The 23,408-nt window shown below is 47.2% G+C and overlaps 1 protein-coding gene across 1 annotated transcript in view; it reads right to left on the bottom strand.

The window, feature by feature from the left end:
• The window catches only part of LOC139265192 (fatty-acid amide hydrolase 2-like), a 70,702-nt gene extending 62,429 nt beyond the window's left edge, over window positions 1-8,273 (bottom strand). Inside the window, exon 1 of the mRNA XM_070882117.1 lies at window positions 7,954-8,273. Coding sequence (XP_070738218.1) covers window positions 7,954-8,139 — 186 coding nt within the window. The 5' untranslated portion in view covers window positions 8,140-8,273. The remainder of the gene's footprint in view (window positions 1-7,953) is intronic.
• Window positions 8,274-23,408: the final 15,135 nt, after the last annotated feature.

Genomic DNA, 23,408 nt, shown 5'->3' with positions numbered 1-23,408 from the left:
ATAGATGTTTAATGCAAGGCCCATGCTTTTGTACGCCTCCATGATGATGGCTTGGAGTTCGGCCACTGAGTGTAGGCAGACAAGTGTCGTCTACGTACTATAGTTCGACGACAGAGGATGGGATGACATTTTTCTGTTTGAAAACTCAAATGCATGCTTGCTTACACAAAAGTAACATTAAATAAATGCATCTTCCACTTTTGGTTTAAAGATGTGTAACTCATTTAAGCACAACTTTGAAAAGGCTGACTGCGATCAGCCTCACTCTTCCGGGTCCTAAATCTTACCAATAGTTTCCAAGACATTATCTTAGAAAACAAATCAAATATTAAAACTAATAAAATGTTTTGGCCAATTTCAAAAGAAACATTTATATCAAATTATGGCCATATGACCATAAAGAACAATTATATACTGCCTTTCACGCGTCCCAAAATGCTTTACAGTCAATGATGTACTTTTGAAATGTAGTCACTATTGTATTGTTGCAACATCTGAGACTACGTGGCCCTGGAGCAGCACAGCATAGACCAGCAGCGGGGTCTTGGCCCAGGAGCGGCATGGGCCAACAGCAAGTTAGTCCTATGAAACCCAGGGAGAGGGGTCCTGCAAGAAGGAGAAAAGAGGACAGTAGGAGCAGGTGTGTTTGTATGTACTAGACCCATTCAGTGGAGCCTGGTTTCCCGTCATCTTGGATCCCCTTGCCACTGGACCAAGACCTTGCTCTATCAAGCCCATGTGTGCAACGGCCACCCCACGTTAAAAGAACTCATGCACAGGCATCTTCCACACTTTAAGATGAAATTTGGGACCTGGAACGTCAGGACCTTCATGGACAACCCAATAGCAACAGACTGGAACGCCGCACCGCTACCGTTGTCCAAAAACTCAGCCACTTCGACAGACATCGCCACCCTAAGCGAGACCTGGCGGGCAGGGGAAAACCAGCTCAAAAAACAAGGTAGTAGCTACAACTTCTTCTAGAAAGGAAAAGCAGAAGTAGAATGCCGCCTCCACAGGGTAGGCTTCATCATAAAAAAACGAGCTTGTGGACCATCTCAGAGACTCCCCTTACGGGATAAATGAACACCTCATGACTCTTCGGTTCACCCTAGCCAGGAACCAGTGCGCTACAGTCTTCGGCGCATAAACCCCAACACTGGAAGCTACAGACGAGATCAAAAAGGAATTCTACTCCAGCCTTGAACAATCCCTGTCTCGAGTCCCAACGGGCGACAAGCTGATCCTCCTTGGCGACTTCAAACGCCAGCGTTGGAAACGACACTGACCTCTGGGGAGGTGTGATTGGCAGAGAGGGGGGGTAGGGAAAGCCAACTCCAATGGCACCTACCTCCTGAAGAAATGCTAAGAACACGGCCTCGGCATAACCAATACCCTGCTCCGTCAGAAGGATAAATATAAAGCTTCATGGCAACACCCTCGCTCCAAGCACTGGCATCTGCTAGACTAAGTCATCGTCCGAGCGAGGGACCGCAATGACATGCGCATCACCCATGTCACGACAGGAGCGGACGACTGCTGGACGGACCACTGCTTAATTCGCTCTGTCATCACCATCAACATTGCCCCACAGTGACAGAAACAGAAACAATGCCGCTGGAAAATCAACGCCGGAGCACTCAAAGATCCTGCTAAGCCCTATTCAGCCAGCGCCTCGCTACCAACCTGACGACTCCCAGTGACCCAGAGATGCAGAGTGTCCAGTGCCTGGACTGCCCTCAAGGCTTCCATAATTAGCAGCTGCAAAGAGACGCTTGGTCACTTGACCAGGAAACATCAAGACTGGTTCGACGAGAACGACCAGGAGATCTAGGAGCTAATATGCACAAGTGCAAGGCATTCTTGGACTGGAAACAGCAACACCACTCGAGGGCAAGAAAGCAGCTCTACAGACGCCTGAAGGCCGAGGTCCAACAGAAAACCTGCGATCTAAAGAACAGACGGTGGGTGGAGAAAGCACAAGAAACCCAGCAGCTAGCCGACAACCACGACGTGTGAGAATTCTTCAGCACAGTCAAGGCGACCTACGGCCCAAGCCCACTGCTGGCCAAGAACGGAGAGGTGCTCATCAAGGACAGAGGCAGTCAGTGCCCACTAGAAGGAGCACTTTGAGGATCTCCTTAACCGAGACTCTGCCTTCGATGTGAGAGTGTCCTCAACTCCATCCCATATAGCATGTCACCTGCTACCATCTCAGCACAACCCCAGCCCGTCTCGAGGATGAAAAGGTCATCCGACCAGAACAAGGCATCAGGAACAGATGGAATCCCCGCCGAAGTACTAAAACATGGCGGAGAAGCACTACTTATCTGGAAGGAGGACATCATGCCAGGAGATCTCAGATGTTGTAATTGTGACCATCTTCAAGAAAGGTGACACATCTGACTGGGGTAACTGGAGGAATCTCCATGCTGTCGACCTCCCGGAAAGTCATCACAAGAATCCTCCTTAATCGCGTTGACCATGTGGCTGAAAAGCTCTTCCCAAAGTCGCAATGCGGATTACGCCCACTAAGGGGCACAATGGAGATGATCTTCACCACGCGGCAGATACAAGAGAAATGCAGGGAACAGCACCAACCCTCGTACAAGGCCTTCTTTGATCTCACAAAAGACTTCGACACGGTCAGCAGTGAGGGATTATGGAGCATCCTCCTCAGATTCAGCTGCCCTCAAAGTTTGTCACCATACTCCACGATGACAAGCAAGCCGTGATCCTGACCAATGGATTGACCACAGACCCATTCCACGTTCAGACTCGGGTTAAGCAAGGCTATGTCATCGAGCGACCGCTCTTCTTGATCTTCCTTGCTGCAATGCTCCATCTCACCCTCTGCAAGTTCCCCAGCTGGAGTGGAGCTAAATTACAGTACAAATGGGAATCTGTTCAACCTCCGCCGCCTCCAGGCCAGATCCAAGGTCGTCCCATCCTCAGTCATCGAATTACAGTATGCAGACAATGTTTGCATCTGTGCACATTCAGAGGCCGAACTCCAAGCCATCGTCAACACCTTCACCGAGGTGTATGAGGGCACTGACCTTACACTAAACATCAGTAAGACAAAGGTCCTCTCGTAACCTGCCCCCGCCACACAGCACTGCCCCCCTATTATCAAAATCCAGGACGTGGCCTTGGACAACGTGGACCATATTCCATACCTCGGGAGCCTACTGTCAACAAGGGCAGACATCGATGATTACGTCCAACACCGCCTTCAGTGTTTCAGTGCAGCCTTCGTTCGCCTGAGCAAGATAGTATTTGAAGACCAAGACCTCAAACCCGGCACCAAGCTCATGGTCATTAGAGCCGTAGTGATACCCGCCCTCCTACATGGCTCAGAGACATGGACTTTACAGCAGGCACCTCAAAACACTGAAGTCCCACCAACATTGCCTCCAGAAGATCCTGCAAATCCATTGGCAGGATAGGTCAGTGTTCTTACTCAGGCCAACATCCCCAGCATCGAAGCAGTGACCACACTTGATCAGTTCCGCTGGAACGGCCACATCGTCCACATGCCTGACAGGAGACTCCCAAAACAAGCACTCTACTCAGAGCCCCGACACAGCAAGCAAGCCTCAGGTGGGCAGAGGAAACGCTTCAAGGACATCGTCAAAGCCTCCTTGAAAAAGTGCAACATTCTCATCGACACCTGGGAATCCCTGGCCCAAGACCACCCAAAGTGGAGGAAAAGCATCTGGGAAGGCGCTGAACACCTAGAGTCTCTTCACCGAGAGCAAGCTGAAGCCAAGCGTCGACAGCAGAAGGAGCGCGCAGCAACCCAGGCATCCCAACCTCCCGTTCCTCCAACCACCGTCTTCCCCACCTGTGACAGAGACTACAGGGTCCGTATTGGATTTTTCAATCACCTGAGAACTCAAGTCATCCTCGACTCCGAGGGACTGCCTAATAAGAAAGAGAAGTTGCAACATCTGAGATTATGTACTAAAGTCTCGGGAGTGTGGCAGCTAATTTGCACAGAACAAGATCCTACAAAAAGCAATGAAACAAATAACCAGATATATGAGGGATAAATATTGGTTAGGACACCGGGGAGAACAGTCCTGCTCTTTGAATATTGAAATGGGTCTTTAGCTGCAACTGAAAGAACAGGCCTTAGTTTAACATCTCACCCAAAAGACGACACTTCCATACTGCGCTGAAATGTCAGCCTAGATTTTGTGCTCTAGGGCCGGAATTTGCTGCAGCAGGGCATCTCATACCCGGTTAATTTTTAACTTTTTCCTGCAGCTTTCAGCTCAAAAATGTTTTGCCCTGTAAGTTGTTGGAAGTGCGAGCTGATAACAGCATGGCAAGGGCAACAGGTCTTCTGGGACATTGGTGAACTACAGGACCAATGGTGTATCTCCTTGGCCAATAAGATTTATGAATTGAGAAATAAATGAAGGAAGGACTCAGAAGCAGGGTGCATTAGAGTGGATGGATTCAATGTCAAAGCAGGTACAGAAAAAGGAGAGGGAAAGAAAGATTGGATTAAGAGAAAAGAGAAGAGACAGAAAGGAAAAGAAAGAAAAAAAGTGTCATTTTTTAAATCTCCAACAATTTACTGCATGAAGGAATGAAACTTCACACTTAAAACTGTTCACTTTCTGGAGGTTGATTGGCAATCATTAAAAATTACATCATTAAAAGAGTGCTTCCGCTATTAATTACTTGACTTAACTTACTGTGGTGTGTTTAATGTGAATTAAACTTGTATCACTCTCGACCCATATCCCCTGCCCCCTCCCAAACCCACTTATTTCGGAGTACGCCCCAGAAAAAAATGTCTCCCTCAAAACCCTTACACTGCACTTTCACATTCCCAACTATCCAGCCGTTGGCCAACAACTCTTTATGACATTTCTGCAGCTACTGATTTGCTAAGTCACACCCTCTCCACCACCTTTGATGCCCTTATCCCCACTAAAACCATTATGCTCTCTCACCCTAATCGTATCCCCGGTATACTACTTATTTCTGCTCCCTTAAGTCCAAAGGACGCAGACATGAACATCCTTGGCAGACAACTAGTTTAACCATGGATCATATAAAGCATCATCAGGTCCTGTTGACCACTCTTCCTGGTTCCCATATTAGTTGATATTGTTAACAGTTCTCTCTCCTCAGGTACTGTCTGTCCCCTCTCCTTCAAATCTGCCGTCTTCATTCCCTCCTCAACAAAAAAAATAATCCTGACCCCTTCGTCCTTGCAAACTATTGCCTCATCTCCAACCTCCCTTTCCTCTCCAAAGTCCTTGAACGTGCTGTGTCCTCCAAAATCAATGCCCATCTTTCCTGAACCCCTCCAATCAGGTTTACACCCCCGACAATACCGAAATGGCTTTTACCAAGGTCACAAATGACATCCAACTTGAGTGTGAGAAAGGTAAACTATCCTTCCTCATCCTTATCTACTTGTTGGCTGCCTTTGACACGGGTGACCACACAATTCTGCTCCAACGCCTCTCCACCGTCATCCAGTTGGGTAGGACTGTCGCTTGGTTCCATTCATATCTTTCTTGCCTTAGCCAGAGAATCACGTGCAATGGCTTCTCTTCCTGCTTCCGCACTGTTATCTCTGGTGTCGCCCATGGATCTATCCTTGGCCCTTTCCTATTTCTCATCTACATGCTGCCACTCGGTGACATTATCCAGCGACACAAATCAAGTTTTCACATGTATGCTGACGATACTCGACTCTACCTCTTCTCCACCTCTCTCGACCCCTCAACTGTCTCTAAATAGTCAACTACATGTCCGACATCCAGTACTGGATAAGTAGAAATTTCCTCCAATTAAATATCGGGAAAACCTGCATCATTGCCTTCATTCCAATGTCACAAACTCCGTTTGCTTACCACCGATACCCTCCCTCTGGCAACTGTCTGAAACCGACGCAGACGCTTCACAAGCTTGGTATATTTGATCATGAGATGAGCTCCCTACCTCATATCCACAACATCGCTATGACCGCCCATTTCATAGAAACATAGAAAATAGGTGCAGAAGTAGGCCATTCGGCCCTTCAAGCCTGCACCGCCATTCAATGAGTTCATGGCTGAACATGCAACTTCAGTACCCCATTCCTGCTTTCTCGCCATACCCCTTGATCCCCCTAGTAGTAAGGACTACATCTAACTCCTTTTTGAATATATTTAATGAATTGGCCTCAACAACTTCCTGTGGTAGAGAATTCCACACGTTCACCACTCTCTGGGTGAAGAGGTTTTTCCTCATCTCAGTCCTAAATGGCTTACCCCTTATCCTTAGACTGTGACCCCTGGTTCTGGACTTCCCCAACATTGGGAACATTCTTCCTGCATCTAACCTGTCTAAACCCATCAGAATTTTAAACGTTGCTATGAGATCCCCTCTCATTCTTCTGAACTCCAGTGAATACAAGCCCAGTTGATCCAGTCTTTCTTGATATGTCAGTCCCGCCATCACAGGAATCAGTCTGGTGAACCTTCGCTGCACTCCCTCAATAGCAAGAATGTCCTTCCTCACATTAGGAGACCAACACTGTATTCAATACTCCAGGTGTGGCCTCACTAAGGCCTTGTACAACTGTAGTAACACCTCCCTGCCCCTGTACTCAAATCCCCTCGCTATGAAGGCCAACATACCATTTGCTTTCTTAACCGCCTGCTGTACCTGCATGCCCAACCTTCAATGACTGATGTACCATGACACCCAGATCTCGTTGCACTCCCCTTTTCCTAATCTGTCACCATTCAAATAGTCTATCTCTCTGTTTTTACCACCAAAGTGGATAACCTCACATTTATCCACATTATACTTCATCTGCTATGCATTTGTCCACTCACCTAACCTATCCAAGTCACTCTGCAGCCTCATAGCATCCTCCTCGCAGATCACACCGCCACCCAACTTAGTGTCATCCACAAATTTGGAGATACTACATTTAATCCCCTCGTCTAAATCATTAATGTACAATGTAAACAGCTGGGGCCCCAGCTCAAAACCTTGCAGTACCCCACTAGTCACTGCCTGCCATTCTGAAAAGTACCCATTTACTCCTACTCTCTGCTTCCTGTCTGCCAACCAGTTCTTAATCCACGTCAGCACACTACCCCCAATCCCATGTGCTTTAACTTTGCACATTAATCTCTTGTGTGGGACCTTGTCGAAAGCCTGCTGAAAGTCTAAATACACCACATCAACTGGTTCTCCCTTGTCCACTCTACTGGAAACATCCTCAAAAAATTCCAGAAAATTTGTCAAGCATGATTTCCCTTTCACAAATCTATGCTGACTTAGACCTATCATGTCACCTCTTTCCAAATGCGCTGCTATGACATCCTTAATAATTGACTCCATCATTTTACCCAGTACCGATGTCAGGCTGACCGGTCTATAATTCAGTTTTCTCTCTCCCTCCCTCCGTAACATTTTGTTTGATAACGCTCCTGTGAAATGCCGTGGGACACTTTACTATGTTAAAGGCGACATATAAATGCAAGTAACATGCAAATGCAGCAACTTCATGAAACTCACAGGACGGTTAAGGGAGAGATGCCATTTTTACAAAGCAACTTGCGGCGATTCGCGAGGAATCTGCGGACAATGTTTCCACGCTATTACTTTGTTCAACAAGTCCTGGCCCAACCCAGAACCTTCGGATTGGACAGGCGAGTGTCCGGCCACGGCTGACAACATACTGTAGGTTCGCTAAGGCAATGAAGACACTAATTTAGTAAGTACCAACATTTGGCACATCGGAGCAAACGCAGACAGTGCAACTCAGTATTTAGATGCGCCTTTCTGCATTTTGCAAAGAATGGTCAGTTTAGTTGGTCATTGATATTGATTTCCGCGTTGAGTGCCGGTCCCTCCCTCTCCCTCCCTCTCCCCTCCTCCTCCCCTCCTCCCCCTCATCCGGCCCCCGGGACGAAGCTCCTTCTGTACCTGTCTCCGCCGAATCCTGCGGGCCAGCTCCAGCCCGGAGAGCAGGAGCAGCGGCCGGACGGCTGGCGGCACGGGCCGCCAATTGCGGGGGCGGAAGGGCTGGAAGAGCGCGAGTAGGACGAGTAAGAGGCGCGACACGGCGCGCAGCAGCAGCGCCAGGCAGCGCTCGAGCACCGGCCTGGCCATGTCTCGCGGCCGGACGCTGGCAATCAAAACCCAACGATTGCTGAGGCAGCCCGAGCGAGCGGTCAGTCACAGCGCGCACTGAGAAGGCAGGGCTACCGCTACAGGCGTGCGCTGAGAAGTCGGGACCGGGGCCAGGGGGCGGAGCCCGGGAGAGCGAGGGGCGGGGCGGTGAGGCAAGGCGTCCCATTGGACCATCGCTGAGGATCCCAGCACTTGCTCCAGGTCATGGATATTGCATGAATAGTGTTGCGTTGACTCCTCACAATTACATCGGATTCATCATCATCATAGGCGGTCCCTCGAAACCAGGATGACTTGCTTCCGCCAAAAAGGGATGAGTTCACAGGTGTTCTAATATAGGACCTGATATTCCAGATCCCGAACTGCATGTTGAAGGGTGGAAGATGCCTGTGCGTGGATTTTTTTTGACTTGGGGTGACCGTTGCACACCAGTTACCACACGGGCTTGACAGAGCTAGGTCTTGATCCAGTAGCAAGGATTACCCAAGATGACTGGAGACCTGCTCTGCTGCACGGACCTAGTGCACACACATATTGCAGTGTGGGCTGGCCCGTGCTTCCCCTGGGCCCTCGGCTCTTCTGGGCCCCGAACTCACGTCTCTCCTGGGCCCCGATTACATTGCTCCACAATCACTCGCCGCTCCTGCGCCCCAATCTCGGCACTCCTGCTGTACATCGGATTACATAGGATATACGGCACAGAAATAGGCCATTCTGCTCAACCAGTCCATGCTGGTTTATGCTTCATTTGAGTCTCCTCCCATCTTTCCTCTTCTACCTGTCAGCATAACCTTCCATTCCCTTCTCCCTCATGCTTATCTAACCTCCCTTTAAATGCATCTATACTATTCACTTCCACCACTCTCCCAGTAGCGAGTTCCACATTCTCACCACTCTCTTGAATAAAGAAGTTACTTCCAAATTCCCTGTTTGATTTCCTTGTGACTATCTTATATTGGTGGCCTCTAGTTTTGTCATGGGGAAGGGGGTGGGCTCGAATAAGTCAGGCACTAAAACCAATGCTGTTCTTAAGCATCTGGATGTCTTGATGCCTCACTGAGAAAGGAGGAACCTGCATTTATAGTGCACCTTCCGCAACCTCAGGACGTCCCAAAGCATTTTACACCCAATGAAGTACCAGCAATGACCAACCACACCATCCCATAAATCTTGAGACAAACTTAAAAATCATAAGATTTGATAAGAAATCCTGAGTTGGTAATTTTTCATTTACTAACCTTATTAGAGGCTTAGGTCACAGCTCTTTACAAAAACAATATTACTGTATCAGAAAATACTTTACAAAAAACTTTTAAAAAATCTTACCCATCAGCATCAGCCTTCGCGAATTGGAATACATTTTCATTAAAAATTGTGTTTCTCGCAATTAATTTGTGAGAGTTGACCTTACTGATCCTGCTCTGTCACATCTGCTACCGATCAGCACTCTGCTTCACATGATTAAAAACAATTTTTTTAATTACTTTTCCTTTTAGATTATAATTTAGTTTTTTTTAATTTCTGGGATTTGGGTGTTGAAAGCCAGCATTTATTGCCCATCCCTAATTGCCCTTGAGAAGGTGGTGGTGAACTGCAGTCCCTATGGTGAAGGTACTCCCATAGTGCTGTTAGGGAGGGAGTTCCAGGATTTTGATCCAGTGACAATGAAGGAACCGGGAAATACTTCCAAGTCAGGATGGTGTGTGACTTGGAGGGGAACTTGGAGGTGATGGTGTTCCCAAGCGCCTGCTGCCCTTGTCCTTCGAGGTAGAGGTTGCGGGTTTGAGGGGTGCTGTCGAAGAAGCCTTGGCGATCCGCAGAATACCCAGCCTCTGACCTGCTCTTGTTGCCACAGCATTTATGTGCCTAATCCAGTTAAGTTTCTGGTCAATGTTTACTCACAGGATATTAATGGTGGGAGATTCAACTATGGTAATGCTGTTGAATGTCATGGGGTGGTGGTTAGGTGCTCTCTTGTTGTAGATAGTCATTGCCTGGAACTTGTGTGGTGCAAATGTTAGTTGCCACTTATCAGCCCAAGACTGAATGTTGTCCAGGACTTGTTGCTTGCGGGCACAGATTGCTTCATTATCTGAAGAGTTGCGAATGGAACTGAACACTGTCCAATCATCTGCGAACATCTGCACATCTATCCTTATGATGGAGGGAACATCATTGATGAAGCAACTGAAGATGGTTGGGCCTAGAACACTGCCCAGAGGAATTCCTGCAGCGATGTCCTGGGGCTGTGATGATTGGCCTCCAACCACCACAACCATCTTCCTTTCTGCTAGATATGACTCCAGCCAGTGAAGAGTTTTCCCTTAATTCCGATTGATTTCAGTTTTACTAAGGCTCCTTGATGCCACACTCAGTCAAATGCTGCCTTGCTGTCCAGGGCAGTCACTCTCACCTCACCTGTGGAATTCGGCTCTGTTGTTCATATTTGGACCAAGTCTGTAATGAGGTCTGGAGCCAAGTGGTCCTGGCAGAACCCAAACTGAGCTTCAGTGAGCAGGCTATTGGTGAGTAAGTGCCGCTTGATAGCACTGTCTATGACGCCTTCCATCACTTTGCTGATGATTGAGAATAGACTGATGGGACGGTAATTGGCTGGATTGGATATTTCCTGCTTTTTGTGGACAGGATATACCGGGTAGATGCCAGTGTTGTAGCTGTACTGGAGGGAGTGAGCCTTTGATGCAGTGGTAGCATTCCTGCCTCTGGGCCAAAAAGTGAAGATTTCGAACACCAATCCAGACAGTCCCGGCGAGTGGAGTCAGAGCTCCAGCTTTGAATTCTGGGTTGACATCCAGGAGGATACACATGTCCGGTGGGTGTGTGTGTGGGTGTGGGTGCGGGTGCCACCCCTCCCCCACCCATCATCGTACGGGTTGTGGAAGCACATAAAACCCTCCTGCCTTATAGGACTAACTACCCTATCGGTTGGTATAAAGATGATTACAGCCATGGAAGAAGTATTAACACAGCCAGTCAGACTGTTAATCAACCTGCAAATGCTTCCACTACTTCACACTGTTCCCCAAAGGGAACAGCGAGAAGACAGAAGAAGAAAAAGCTGCACTGGAACAGCTTGGCTAGAGGCGTGGCTAGTTCTGGAACACAAATCTTCAGCACAACGGCGAGGATATTGTCGGGACCCGTAGACTTTGCTGCATCAAATGTGTTCAGCCTTTTCTTGATATCACGTGGAGTGAATTGAATTTGTTGAAGACTGGCTTCTGTGATGGAGGAGGCCGAGATGGACCATTCACTTTGCACTTCTGGCTGAAGATGGTTGCAAACGCTTCAACCTTGTCTTTTGCACTCTCCGCCTCTATCATCATTGAGGATGGGGACGTTCATGGAGCCTCCTCCTTCCGTTAGTTGTTTAATTGTTCACCAACATTCACGACTGGATGTGGCAGGACTGCAGAGCTTTGTACTGATCCGTTGGTTGTGGGATTGCTTAGCTCTCCCTGGGTCTTCCTTAGTGAAGACAGAACAAATACTTGGGTTCTGTCTTCACAAAGGAAGACACAAATAACCTTCCAGAAATACTAGGAGACCGAGGGTCTAGCGAGAAGGAGGAACTGAAGGAAATCCTTATTAGTCAGGAAATTGTTTTAGGGAAATTGATGGGATTGAAGGCCGATAAATCCCCAGGGCCTGATAGTCTGCATCCCAGAGTACTTAAGGAAGTGGCCGTAGAAATAGTGAACGCATTGGTGGTCGTTTGCCAACATTTTATCGACTCTGGATCAGTTCCTATGGATTGGAGGGTAGCTAATGTAACACCACTTTTTTAAAAAGGAGGGAGAGAGAAAACAGGGAATTATAGACCAGTTAGCATGACATCGGTAGAGGGGAAAATGTTGGAATCAATGATTAAAGATGTAATAGCAGTGCATTTGGAAAGCAGTGACAGGATCGGTCCAAGTCAGCATGGATTTATGAAGGGGAAATCATGCTTGACAAATCTTCTGGAATTTTTTGAGGATGTAACTAGCAGAGTGGACAAGGGAGAACCAGTGGATGTGGTGTATTTGGACTTTCAAAAGGCTTTTGACAAGGTCCCACACAAGAGATTAGTGTGCAAAATTAAAGCACATGGTATTGGGGATAATGTATTTACATGGATAAAGAACTGGTTGGCAGACGGGAAGCAGAGAGTAAAAATAGACGGGTCCTTTTCAGAATGGCAGACAGTGACTAGTGGGTTGCCGCAGGGTTCAGTGCTGGAATCCCAGCTATTTACAATATACATGAATGATTTAGACAAAGGAATTGAATGTAATATCTCCAAGTTTGCAGATGACACTAAGCTGGGTGGCAGTGTGAGCTGTGAGGAGGATGCTAAGAGGCTGCAGGGTGACTTGGACAGGTTAGGTGAGTGGGCACATGTATGGCAGATGCAGTATAATGTAAATAAATGTGAGCTTATCCACTTTGGTGGCAAAAACAAGAAGGCAGAATATTATCTGAATGGTGACAGATTAGGAAAATGGGAGGTGCAACAAGACCTGGGTATCATGGTACATCAGTCAATGAAAGTTGGCATGCAGATACAGCAGGCGGTGAAGAAGGTAAATGGCATGTTGGCCTTCATAGCGAGAGGATTTGAGTATAGGAGCAGGGAGGTCGTACTGCAGTTGTACAGGGCCTTGGTGAGGCCACACCTTGAATATTGTGTGCAGTTTTGGTCTCCTAATCTGAGAAAGGACATTCTTGCTATTGAGGGAGTGCAGCAAAGGTTCACCAGACTGATTCCCGGGATGGCAGGACTGACATGTGAAGAAAGACTGGATCAACTAGGCTTATATTCACTGGAATTTAGAAGAATGAGAGGGGATCTCATAGAAACATATAAAATTCTGGCGGGACTGGACAGGTTAGATGCAGGAAGAATGTTCCCGATGTTGGGGGAGTCCAGAACCAGGGGTCACAGTTTAAGGATAAGGGGTAAGCCATTTAGGACCGAGATGAGGAGAAACTTCTTCACTCAGAGAATTGTGAACCTGTGGAATTCGCTACCACAGAAAGTTGTTGAAGCCAGTTCATTAGATATATTCAAAAGGAGTTAGATGTAGCCCCTCCGGCTAAAGGGATCAAGGGGTATGGAGATAAAGCAGGAATGGGGTACTGAAGTTGCATGATCATCCATGATTATATTGAATGGTGATGCAGGCTCGAAGGGCCGAATGGCCGACTCCTGCACCTATTTCCTATGTTTCTATAGCATGCTGCTTCCATTGTTTAGCATGCATATATTTATTTTGTTGCTTCCCCAGGTTGACCTGGTACTACTCTTGTGGTATGCTCTTCTATACTCCTCATTGAACCTGGATTGGTCTCTTGGCTTGATGGTAATGATAGAGTGAAGGATATGCCGGGCCATGAGGTTACAGATTGTTGTGAAGTACAATTCTGCTGCTGTTGATGGCCCTCGGCACCTCATGGATGCCCAGTTTTGAGTTGCTAGATCTGTTCTGAATCTATCCCATTTAGCACGGTGATAGTGCCACACAACACAATGGAGAGTGTCCTCAGTGTGAAGACAGGACTTCATCTCTACAAGGTCTGTGCGGTGGTCACTGCTACCAATACTGTTATGGACAGATGTATTTGCGACAAGTAGATTGGTGAGGACGAGGTTGGTTCTCTTTGACCAAAAGCATTCCAAGGTATTTTTTAATTTCCTGATCTGGAGCCTGGTCCTTTGAATTGAGTTTAGTTTGATAAAAGACCCTTTAAATCAAAAGATTTCCTTGCAGTTTGTGCAGATAAATCAGACAACAAATTTATTCCGGTCTGTTTGCCTCATTTATTCCATGTTATAATTCAGGCAGAGTCAGTTAGAAATACTTTCATCCCTTGCAGTAATCCAACCAGAATATCACTGAAAATTAAACTATATAAAAGGCTCTGCAGTGGTCTCTCCTCTCCGGTATATTCCAGGGTCCCAGATATCACTTCAGCGCGAGCCCCAGGGAGAGGCGAACTTTTCAAATAAACAAATTGCAAACTAAAACTTCGGCTGGACAAAGAGCGGAGAGGGGACACCCTGGAGATAGCAACATTAAAATTACATTGCAATCACATTATTATTTTTGCAACTTAAAAAAAAATCCCAAGTAAAGGTCTCTCAGAACCTTTCTTTTGCAACAAAAGCAGCTTTGCTTTTCCAGTTCAGATTTTTTGATAGCTCAGAGAGGAGGGGAAGCCTTGTTTTGATAGATTTAGTCACTGAACTCCTTGACTCACAAATCTCTATGATTACATGCTGCCTGCCTTGGGTTTGGTCCTTGACTGTCACAAGACCACAGAGATCTGGTCCTTGCCCGTGTGCCCAGAAGTCTAGTTTTGATTGGCTATCTTTTTTTGCCCCTTCCTCCTATTGGTCCGCGCTAACTCATGATTTCAATGCTCGTGCGGGATCAGTTGCATTCAAAGCTGAAGCTCGGTTCAAAATCCTCCCTTTGCTGCAAAAAGGAACATCATGATATTTTATAGTTGACTCGCGAGATCGCGAGTTGGGACAATGTTTTATTAAAAATCACGTGTCTCGCGATTAAATTGCGGAAGTACTGTTGTGAAGTGCACTCACTGTCGTACAGTAGGGCTATGATTCTCAAACCATTTTGGTTGAAGGACCCCTTTTCAAATCATAGAATCATAGAAATTTACAGCACAGAAGGAGCCACTTCAGCCCATCGTGTCCGCGCCAGCCAACAAAGAGCTATCCAGCCTAATTCCACTTTCCAGCTCTTGGTTCACAGCCTTGTAGGTTACGGCACTTCAAATGCATGTCCAAGTACTTTTTAAATGAGGTGAGGGTTTCTGCCTCTACCAGGCAGTGAGTTCCAGACCCCCACCACCCTCTGGGTGAAAACCTTTCCCCTCAAACCCCCTCTAAAACTGCTATCAATTATTCTAAATCTATGTCCCCTGGTTGTTGACCCCTCTGCTAAGAGAAATAGGTCCTTCCTATCCACTCTATCTAGGCCCCTCATAATTTTATACACCTCATTGAGGTCTCCCCTCAACTTCCTCTGATCCAAAGAAAACAACCCCAGCCTATCCAATCTTTCCTCATAGCTAAAATTTTCCAGTCCAGGCAACATCCTCTTAAAACTCCTCTGTACCCTCTCTAGTGCAATCACATATTCCCTGTAATGTGATGACCAGAACTGCACGCAGTACTCTAGCTGTGGCCTAACTAGTGTTTTATACAGTTCAAGCATAACCCCCCCTGCTCTTGTATCCTATGCCTCGGCTAATAAAGGCAAGCATTCCACATGGCTTCTTAACCACCTTATCTACCTGGCCTGCTACCTTCAGGGATCTGTGGACATGCACTCCAAGGTCCATTTGTTCCTCGACACTTTTCAGAGTTCGACCATTTAAGGTGTATTCCCTTGCCTTAGAAATATAGAAAATAGGTGCAGGGGTAGGCCATTCGGCCCTTCGAGCCTGCACCACCATTCAATGAGTTCATGGCTAAACATGCAACCTCAGTACCCCATTCCTGCTTTCTCGCCATACCACTTGATCCCCCGAGTAGTAAGGACTATATCTAACTCCTTTTTGAATATATTTAGTGAATTGGCCTCAACAACTTTCTGTGGTAGAGAATTCCACAGGTTCACCACTCTCTGGGTGAAGAAGTTTCTCCTCATCTCAGTCCTAAATGGCTTACCCCTTATCCTTAGACTGTGACCCCTGGTTCTGGACTTCCCCAACATTGGGAACATTCTTCCTGCATCTAACCTGTCTCAACCCGTCAGAATTTTAAACGTTTCTATGAGATCCCCTCTCATTCTTCTGAACTCCAGTGAATACAAGCCAAGTTGATCCAGTCTTTCTTGATATGTCAGTCCCGCCATCCCGGGAATCAGTCTGGTGAACCTTCGCTGCACTCCCTCAATAGCAAGAATGTCCTTCCTCAAGTTAGGAGACCAAAACTGTACACAATACTCCAAGTGTGGCCTCACCAAGGCCCTGTACAACTGTAGCAACACCTCCCTGCCCCTGTACTCAAATCCCCTCGCTATGAAGGCCAACATGCCATTTGCTTTCTTAACCGCCTGCTGTACCTGCATGCCAACCTTCAATGACTGATGTACCATGACACCCAGGTCTCGTTGCACCTCCCCTTTTCCTAATCTGTCACCATTCAGATAATAGTCTGTCTCTCTGTTTTTACCACCAAAGTGGATAACCTCACATTTATCCACATTATACTTCATCTGCCATGCATTTGCCCACTCACCTAACCTATCCAAGTCACTCTGCAGCCTCATAGCATCCTCCTCGCAGATCACACTGCCACCCAACTTAGTGTCATCCACAAATTTGGAGATACTACATTTAATCCCCTCGTCCAAATCATTAATGTACAATGTAAACAGCTGGGGCCCCAGCACAGAACCTTGCGGTACCCCACAAGTCACTGCCTGCCATTCTGAAAAGTACCCATTTACTCCTACTCTTTGCTTCCTGTCTGACAACCAGTTCTCAATCCATGTCAGCACACTACCCCCAATTCCATGTGCTTTAACTTTGCACATTAATCTTGTGTGGGACCTTGTCGAAAGACTTCTGAAAGTCCAAATATACCACATCAACTGGTTCTCCCTTGTCCACTCTACTGGAAACATCCTCAAAAAATTCCAGTAGATTTGTGAAGCATGATTTCCCTTTCACAAATCCATGCTGACTTTGACCTATCATGTCACCTCTTTCCAAATGCGCTGCTATGACATCCTTAATAATTGATTCCATCATTTTACCCACTACTGATGTCAGGCTGACCGGTCTATAATTCCCTGTTTTCTCTCTCCCTCCTTTTTTAAAAAGTGGGGTTACATTGGCTACCCTCCACTCGATAGGAACTGATCCAGAGTCAATGGAATGTTGGAAAATGACTGTCAATGCATCCGCTATTTCCAAGGCCACCTCCTTAAGTACTCTGGGATGCAGTCCATCAGGCCCTGGAGATTTATCGGCCTTCAATCCCATCAATTTCCCCAACACAATTTCTCGACTAATAAGGATTTCCCTCAGTTCCTCCTTCTTACTAGACCCTCTGATCCCTTTTATATCCAGAAGGTTGTTTGTGTCCTCCTTAGTGAATACCGAACGAAAGTACTTGTTCAATTGGTCCGCCATTTCTTTGTTCCCCGTTATGACTTCCCCTGATTCTGACTGCAGGGGATCTACGTTTGTCTTTACTAACCTTTTTCTCTTTACATATCTATAGAAACTTTTGCAGTCCGTTGCAAGCTTCCTCTCGTACTCTATTTTCCCTGCCCTAATCAAACCCTTTGTCCTCCTCTGCTGAGTTCTAAATTTCTCCCAGTCCCCAGGTTCACTGCTATTTCTGGCCAATTTGTATGCCACTTCCTTGGCTTTAATAATATCCCTGATTTCGCTTGATAGCCACGGTTGAGCCATCTTCCCTTTTGTATTTTTACGCCAGACAGGGATGTACAATTGTTGTAGTTCATCCATGCGGTCTCTAAATGTCTGCCATTGCCATCCACTGTCAACCACTTAAGTATCATTCGCCAATCTATCCTAGCCAATTCACGCCTCATACCTTCAAAGTTACCCTTCTTTAAGTTCTGGACCATGGTCTCTGAATTAACTGTTTCATTCTCCATCCTAATGTAGAATTCCACCATATTATGGTCACTCTGCCCCAAGGGGCCTCGCACAACAAGATTACTAATTAATCCTCTCTCATTACACAGCACCCAGTCTAAGATGGCCTCCCCCCGAGTTGGTTCCTCGACATATTGGTCTAGAAAACCATCCCTTATGCACTCCAGGAAATCCTCCTCCACCGTATTGCTTCCAGTTTGGTTAGCCCAATCTATATGCATATTAAAGTCGCCCATGATAACTGCTGCACTTTTATTGCATGCACCCCTAATTTCCTGTTTGATGCCCTCCCCAACATCACTACTACTGTTTGGAGGTCTGTACACAACTCCCGCTAACGTTTTTTGCCCTTTGGTGTTTTGCAGCTCTACCCATATAGATTCCACATCATCCAAGCTAATGTCCTTCCTAACTGTTGCATTAATCTCCTCTTTAACCAGCAATGCTACCCCACCTTCTTTTCCTTTTATTCTATCCTTCCTGAATGTTGAATACCCATGGATGTTGAGTTTCCAGCCCTGATCATCCTGGAGCCACGTCTCCGTAATCCCAATCACATCATATCCGTTAACATCTATTTGCACAGTTAATTCATCCACCTTATTACGGATACTCCTTGCATTAAGACACAAAGCCTTCAGGCTTGTTTTTTTAACACCCTTTGTCTTTTTAGAATTATGATGTAGTGTGGCCCTTTTTGTTTCTTGCCTTTGTTTCCTCAGCCTTCCATTATTGCTTTTTACCTTTCTACCATCTGTTTCTGACTCCATATTACTTCGCCCTATCTCGCTGCATAGGTTCCCATCCCCCTGCCATATTCGTTTAAACACTCCCGAACTGCATTAGCAAATGTTACCCTTAGGACATCAGTTCCATTCCTGCCCAAGTGCAGTCCGTCCCTTTTGTACAGGTCCCACTTCCCCCAGAACTGGTTCCAATGTCCCAGGAATTTGAATCCCTCCCTCTTGCACCACTGCTCAAGCCACGTATTTTTTCTAACTATCCTGCTCCCTCTACTCTGATTAGCACGTGGCACTGGTAGCAATCCAGAGATTACTACCTTTGAGGTCCTACTTTTTAATTTAACTCCTAGCTCCCTAAATTCAGCTTATAGGACCTCTTCCTGCTTCTTACCTATATCGTTGGTACCTACATGTATCACGACAACTGGCTGTTCATCCTCCCTCTCCAGAATGCTCTGCAGCCGCTCCGAGACATCCTTGACCCTTGCACCAGGGAGGCAACATACCATCCTGGAGTCTCGGTTGCGGCCGCAGAAACTCCTATCTATTCCCCTTACAATAGAGTCCCCTATCACTATAGCTCTCCCACTCTTTTACCCACCCTTCTGTGCAGCAGAGCCAGCCAAGATGCCATGAACTTGGCTGCTGCTGCCCTCCCCTGATGAGTCATCCTCCTCAACAGTACCCAAAGCGGTGTATCTGTTTTGCAGAGGGATGACCGCAGGGGACCCCTGCACTACCTTCCTTGCACTGCTCTTCCTGCTGGTCTTCCATTCCCTAGCTGGCTGTGGACCCTTCACCTGCAGTAAGACCAACTCGCTGCACGTGCTACTCACGTCATTCTCAGCATCATGGATGCTCCAGAGTAAATCTACCCTCAGCTCCAACTCCGCAATGCGGTCTGTCAGGAGCTGGAGGCGGATACACTTCCCGCACACGTAGTCGTCAGGGACACCGGAAGTGTCCCTGAGTTCCTACATGGTACAGGAGGAGCATAACACGTGACCGAGCTCTCCTGTCATGACTTAACCCTTAAATTAACTTAAATTGGCAACAACAATGCTAAAGTTTACTCACTCTTATGGAAGAAAAAAAAGAAAAGCTACTTACCAATCAACAGCCAATCATTTACCCACTTGGCTGTGATGTCACCTTTCTGTTTCTTTCTACTTCTTTTTTGCCCTCTCACTGTTGCTGCACCGGCTGGGCCTTTTGTAGGCCTCTCGCCGACCCCGGACTCACGTCTCTCCACGCGCCTCTCGCGGCCTTTTGTAGGCCTCTCGCCGACCCCGGACTCACGTCTCTCCACGCGCCTCTCGCGGCCTTTTGTAGGCCTCTCGCCGACCCTGGACTCACATCTCTCCACGCACCTCCCGACGCCTCTCGCGGCCTTTTGTAGGCCTCTCGCCGACCCCGGACTCACGTCTCTCCACGCACCTCCCGACGCCTCTCGCGGCCTTTTGTAGGCCTCTCGCCGACCCCGGACTCACGTCTCTCCACGCGCCTCTCGCGGCCTTTTGTAGGCCTCTCGCCGACCCCGGACTCACGTCTCTCCACGCACCTCCCGACGCCTCTCACGGCCTTTTGCAGGCCTGTCGCCGACCCCGGACTCACGTCTCTCCACGCACTTCCCGACGCCTCTCGCGTGCAGGCCTCTCGCCGACCCCGGACTCACGTCTCTCCACGCACCTCCCGACGCCTCTCGCGGCCTTTTGCAGGCCTGTCGCCGACCCCGGACTCACGTCTCTCCACGCACCTCCCGACGCCTCTCGCGGCCTTTTGCAGGCCTGTCGCCGACCCCGGACTCACGTCTCTCCACGCACCTCCCGACGCCTCTCGCGTGCAGGCCTCTCGCCGACCCCGGACTCATGTCTCTCCACGCACCTCCTGACGCCTCTCGCGGCCTTTTGCAGGCCTCTCGCCGACCCCGGACTCACGTCTCTCCACGCACCTCCCGACGCCTCTCGCGGCCTTTTGTAGGCCTCTCGCTGACCCGGACTCACGTCTCCCTACGCACCTCCCGACGCCTCTCGCGGCCTTTTGTAGGCCTCTCGCTGACCCCGGACTCACGTCTCTCCTTTGTTAGAGACTTTGAAATAAGAGGAGGAGCAGGAAGAGCAGCATCATGAGCCTGAAGGTCCAAGTGTATGTGTGTGTAATGTTAGCCCTCCCCAAATGCATTAATGCACAATTCTCCGGATTGAATCCCATTTGCCACTATTCTGCCCACCTGACCAGTTCATTGATATCTTCTTGCAGTTTATAGCTTTCTTCTTCATTTTCAACCACACAGCCAATTTTTGTATCATCTGCAAACTTCTTAATCATACCCCCTATATTCAAGACTAAATCATTGATGTGTACCACAAAAAGCAAGGGACCTAATACTGAGCCCTGCGGAACCCCACTAGAAACAATCTTCCAGTTACAAAAACACCCATCAACCATTACATTTTGCTTCTTGCCTCTGAGACAATTTTGGATCCCGTGCACTTTTACTTTCGTGACCAGTCTGCCATACGGGACCTTATCACAACGCCTTGCTAAAATCCATATACACGACATCAAATGCACTATCCTCATCGACCCTCCTTGCTACTTCCTCAAAAAATGAAATCAAGTTAGTCAGACGCGACCTTCCCTTAACAAATCCGTGCTGACTGTCCCTGATTAATCCGTGTCTTTTTAAATGAAGATTTATCCTGTCCCTCAGAATTTTCTCCAATAATTTTCCCACCACGTAGGTTAGGCTGACTGGCCTGTAATTACTCGGTCTATCCCTTTCTCCCTTTTTAAACAAGGTTTCAATGTTAGCAGTCCTCCAGTCCTCTGGCACCACACCTACAGCCAGAGAAGATTGGAAAATGATGGTCAGAGCCTCTGCTATTTCCTCTTTTGCTTCTCTTAACAGCCTGGGATACATTTCATCCGGGCCTGGTGATTTATCCACTTTCAAAGCTCTAAATACTTCCTCTCTCACTATGGTTATTTCATCTAATATTTCACACGCCTCCTCCCTGATTGCAGTGTCTGTATCACCCTCTTTTGTGAAAACAGACGCAAAGTATTCATTAAGAACCATACCTACATCTTCCACCTGCACGCACAAATTACCTTTATGTTCTCTAATAGGCCATACTCTTTCTTTAGTTATCCTCTTGCTCTTAATGTATTTATAAAACATCTTTGGGTTTTCCTTGATTTTACTTGCCAAAATGTTTTCATGCTCTCTCTTTGCTTTCCTAATTTCCTTTTTAATTTCACCCCTGCACTCCCTGTACTCCTCTCGGCTTTCTGCAGTATTGAGCCCTCAGTATCTGTCATAAGCTTTCCTTTTTTTCTTTATCCTACCCTGTATCCCCCTTGACATCCAGGGGGCTCTAGATTTGTTAGTCCCACCCTTTTTGTTTAAGGGAACATACTTGCCTGAACCCTCAGGATCTCCTCCTTGAACACTTCCCACTGCACTGACACTGATTTACCTTCAAGTAGCTGTTTCCAGTCCACTTTGGCTAATTCACCTCTCAGCTTGGTAAAATTGGCTTTCCCCCAGTTGAGAATTTTTATTCTTGATCTATCTTTGTCCTTTTCCATAACTACCCTAAATCCAACTCAATGATGATCACTAGCATCAAAATGCACTCCCATTGATTCCTATTTAGCTGCCCAGCTTCATTCCCGAAAACTAAGTCCAGAACCGCCCCCTCTCTTGTTGGGTTTACTACAAACTGGCTAAAAAAGTTCTCCTGAATACATTTTAGGAATTCTGCACCCTCTATATCTTTCACACTAACTCTATCCTAGTTAATATTAGAGTAGTTGAAATCCCCTATTACTGCCTTATAGTTGTTGCACTTCTCAGATTAGTAATCACAGATCCTCCATCTAAATTATGTTATACTATATAATATTTATCATATGAAAATGCTGCATGTAAAGAGTGTTTTAATAATACTTTTAAGAAAACAGGTATTTACTCACAGATATCAGTGAGATGGCTGTGTCACACTATCATCGATCAACTTTTTGCCGCCCACCACCAGCCTTGGTAGCTGAAGATCTACCTGGCGATCTTCATAATACTCTCAGTGCTCCTCCATTCACGCTCCCCCCTAGGTGAGACAGCCAGCGCACTCGGTGCTGCATATTTGGCGGCCATACTCTGGTCCCCCGCTCCCGGCTCGCACCAAGCCTCCGGCTGCGCTCGTTCGCTTACTCTCGACCATGGTGTCCACCGTCCCCATAAGGCCAGCCCTGCTCGGTCCTCCCATTATTTCGCAGACCCCAGTTTGAGAACCACAGCTGTAGGGAACACAGCAGCCAATTTGCGCACAGCAAGATCTCACAATCTGCGGTGAGATACTGACCAGATAATCTGTTTTTCTTTGTGTCATGTATTCAACTATCATTGTAACGCATGTATAAGCTGACCTAAGTTGTACACCTTGAGAACATTGACCACAAGGGGGTGAACTTGTGGGAGACACTCCTAACCTGGACTTTCAGGCATGAAAGGGGAAGCTCCACCCACCTTCATCACTTGAGGTCTTGGTAATAAAGGTAACTGGTCACAGAGTGACCTTCTCTCAAGTATGGGCTTCATGTGCATTTATGCTGTATAGTAAGGACATATCATTGGCGACGAGAAACTGGGATTTAAACCACGCGAGTGTGGCCAGTAGCAGCACAGAAGAGAGGTACTGTGTTGGTGATGATTGGGACGACTTTATTGAGAGACTACAGCAAAGTTTTGTCACTAAGGAATGGTTGGGACAGGATTTGGCCGACAAACGCAGGGCTCATCTGACGGTTTGTGGATCCAGAACGTACTCCCTGATG

The sequence above is a fragment of the Pristiophorus japonicus genome, chromosome 6 (genome assembly GCF_044704955.1).
Source record: "Pristiophorus japonicus isolate sPriJap1 chromosome 6, sPriJap1.hap1, whole genome shotgun sequence".
Lineage (NCBI taxonomy): Eukaryota > Metazoa > Chordata > Chondrichthyes > Pristiophoridae > Pristiophorus > Pristiophorus japonicus.
This window is presented reverse-complemented; position numbering and strand designations above follow the sequence as displayed.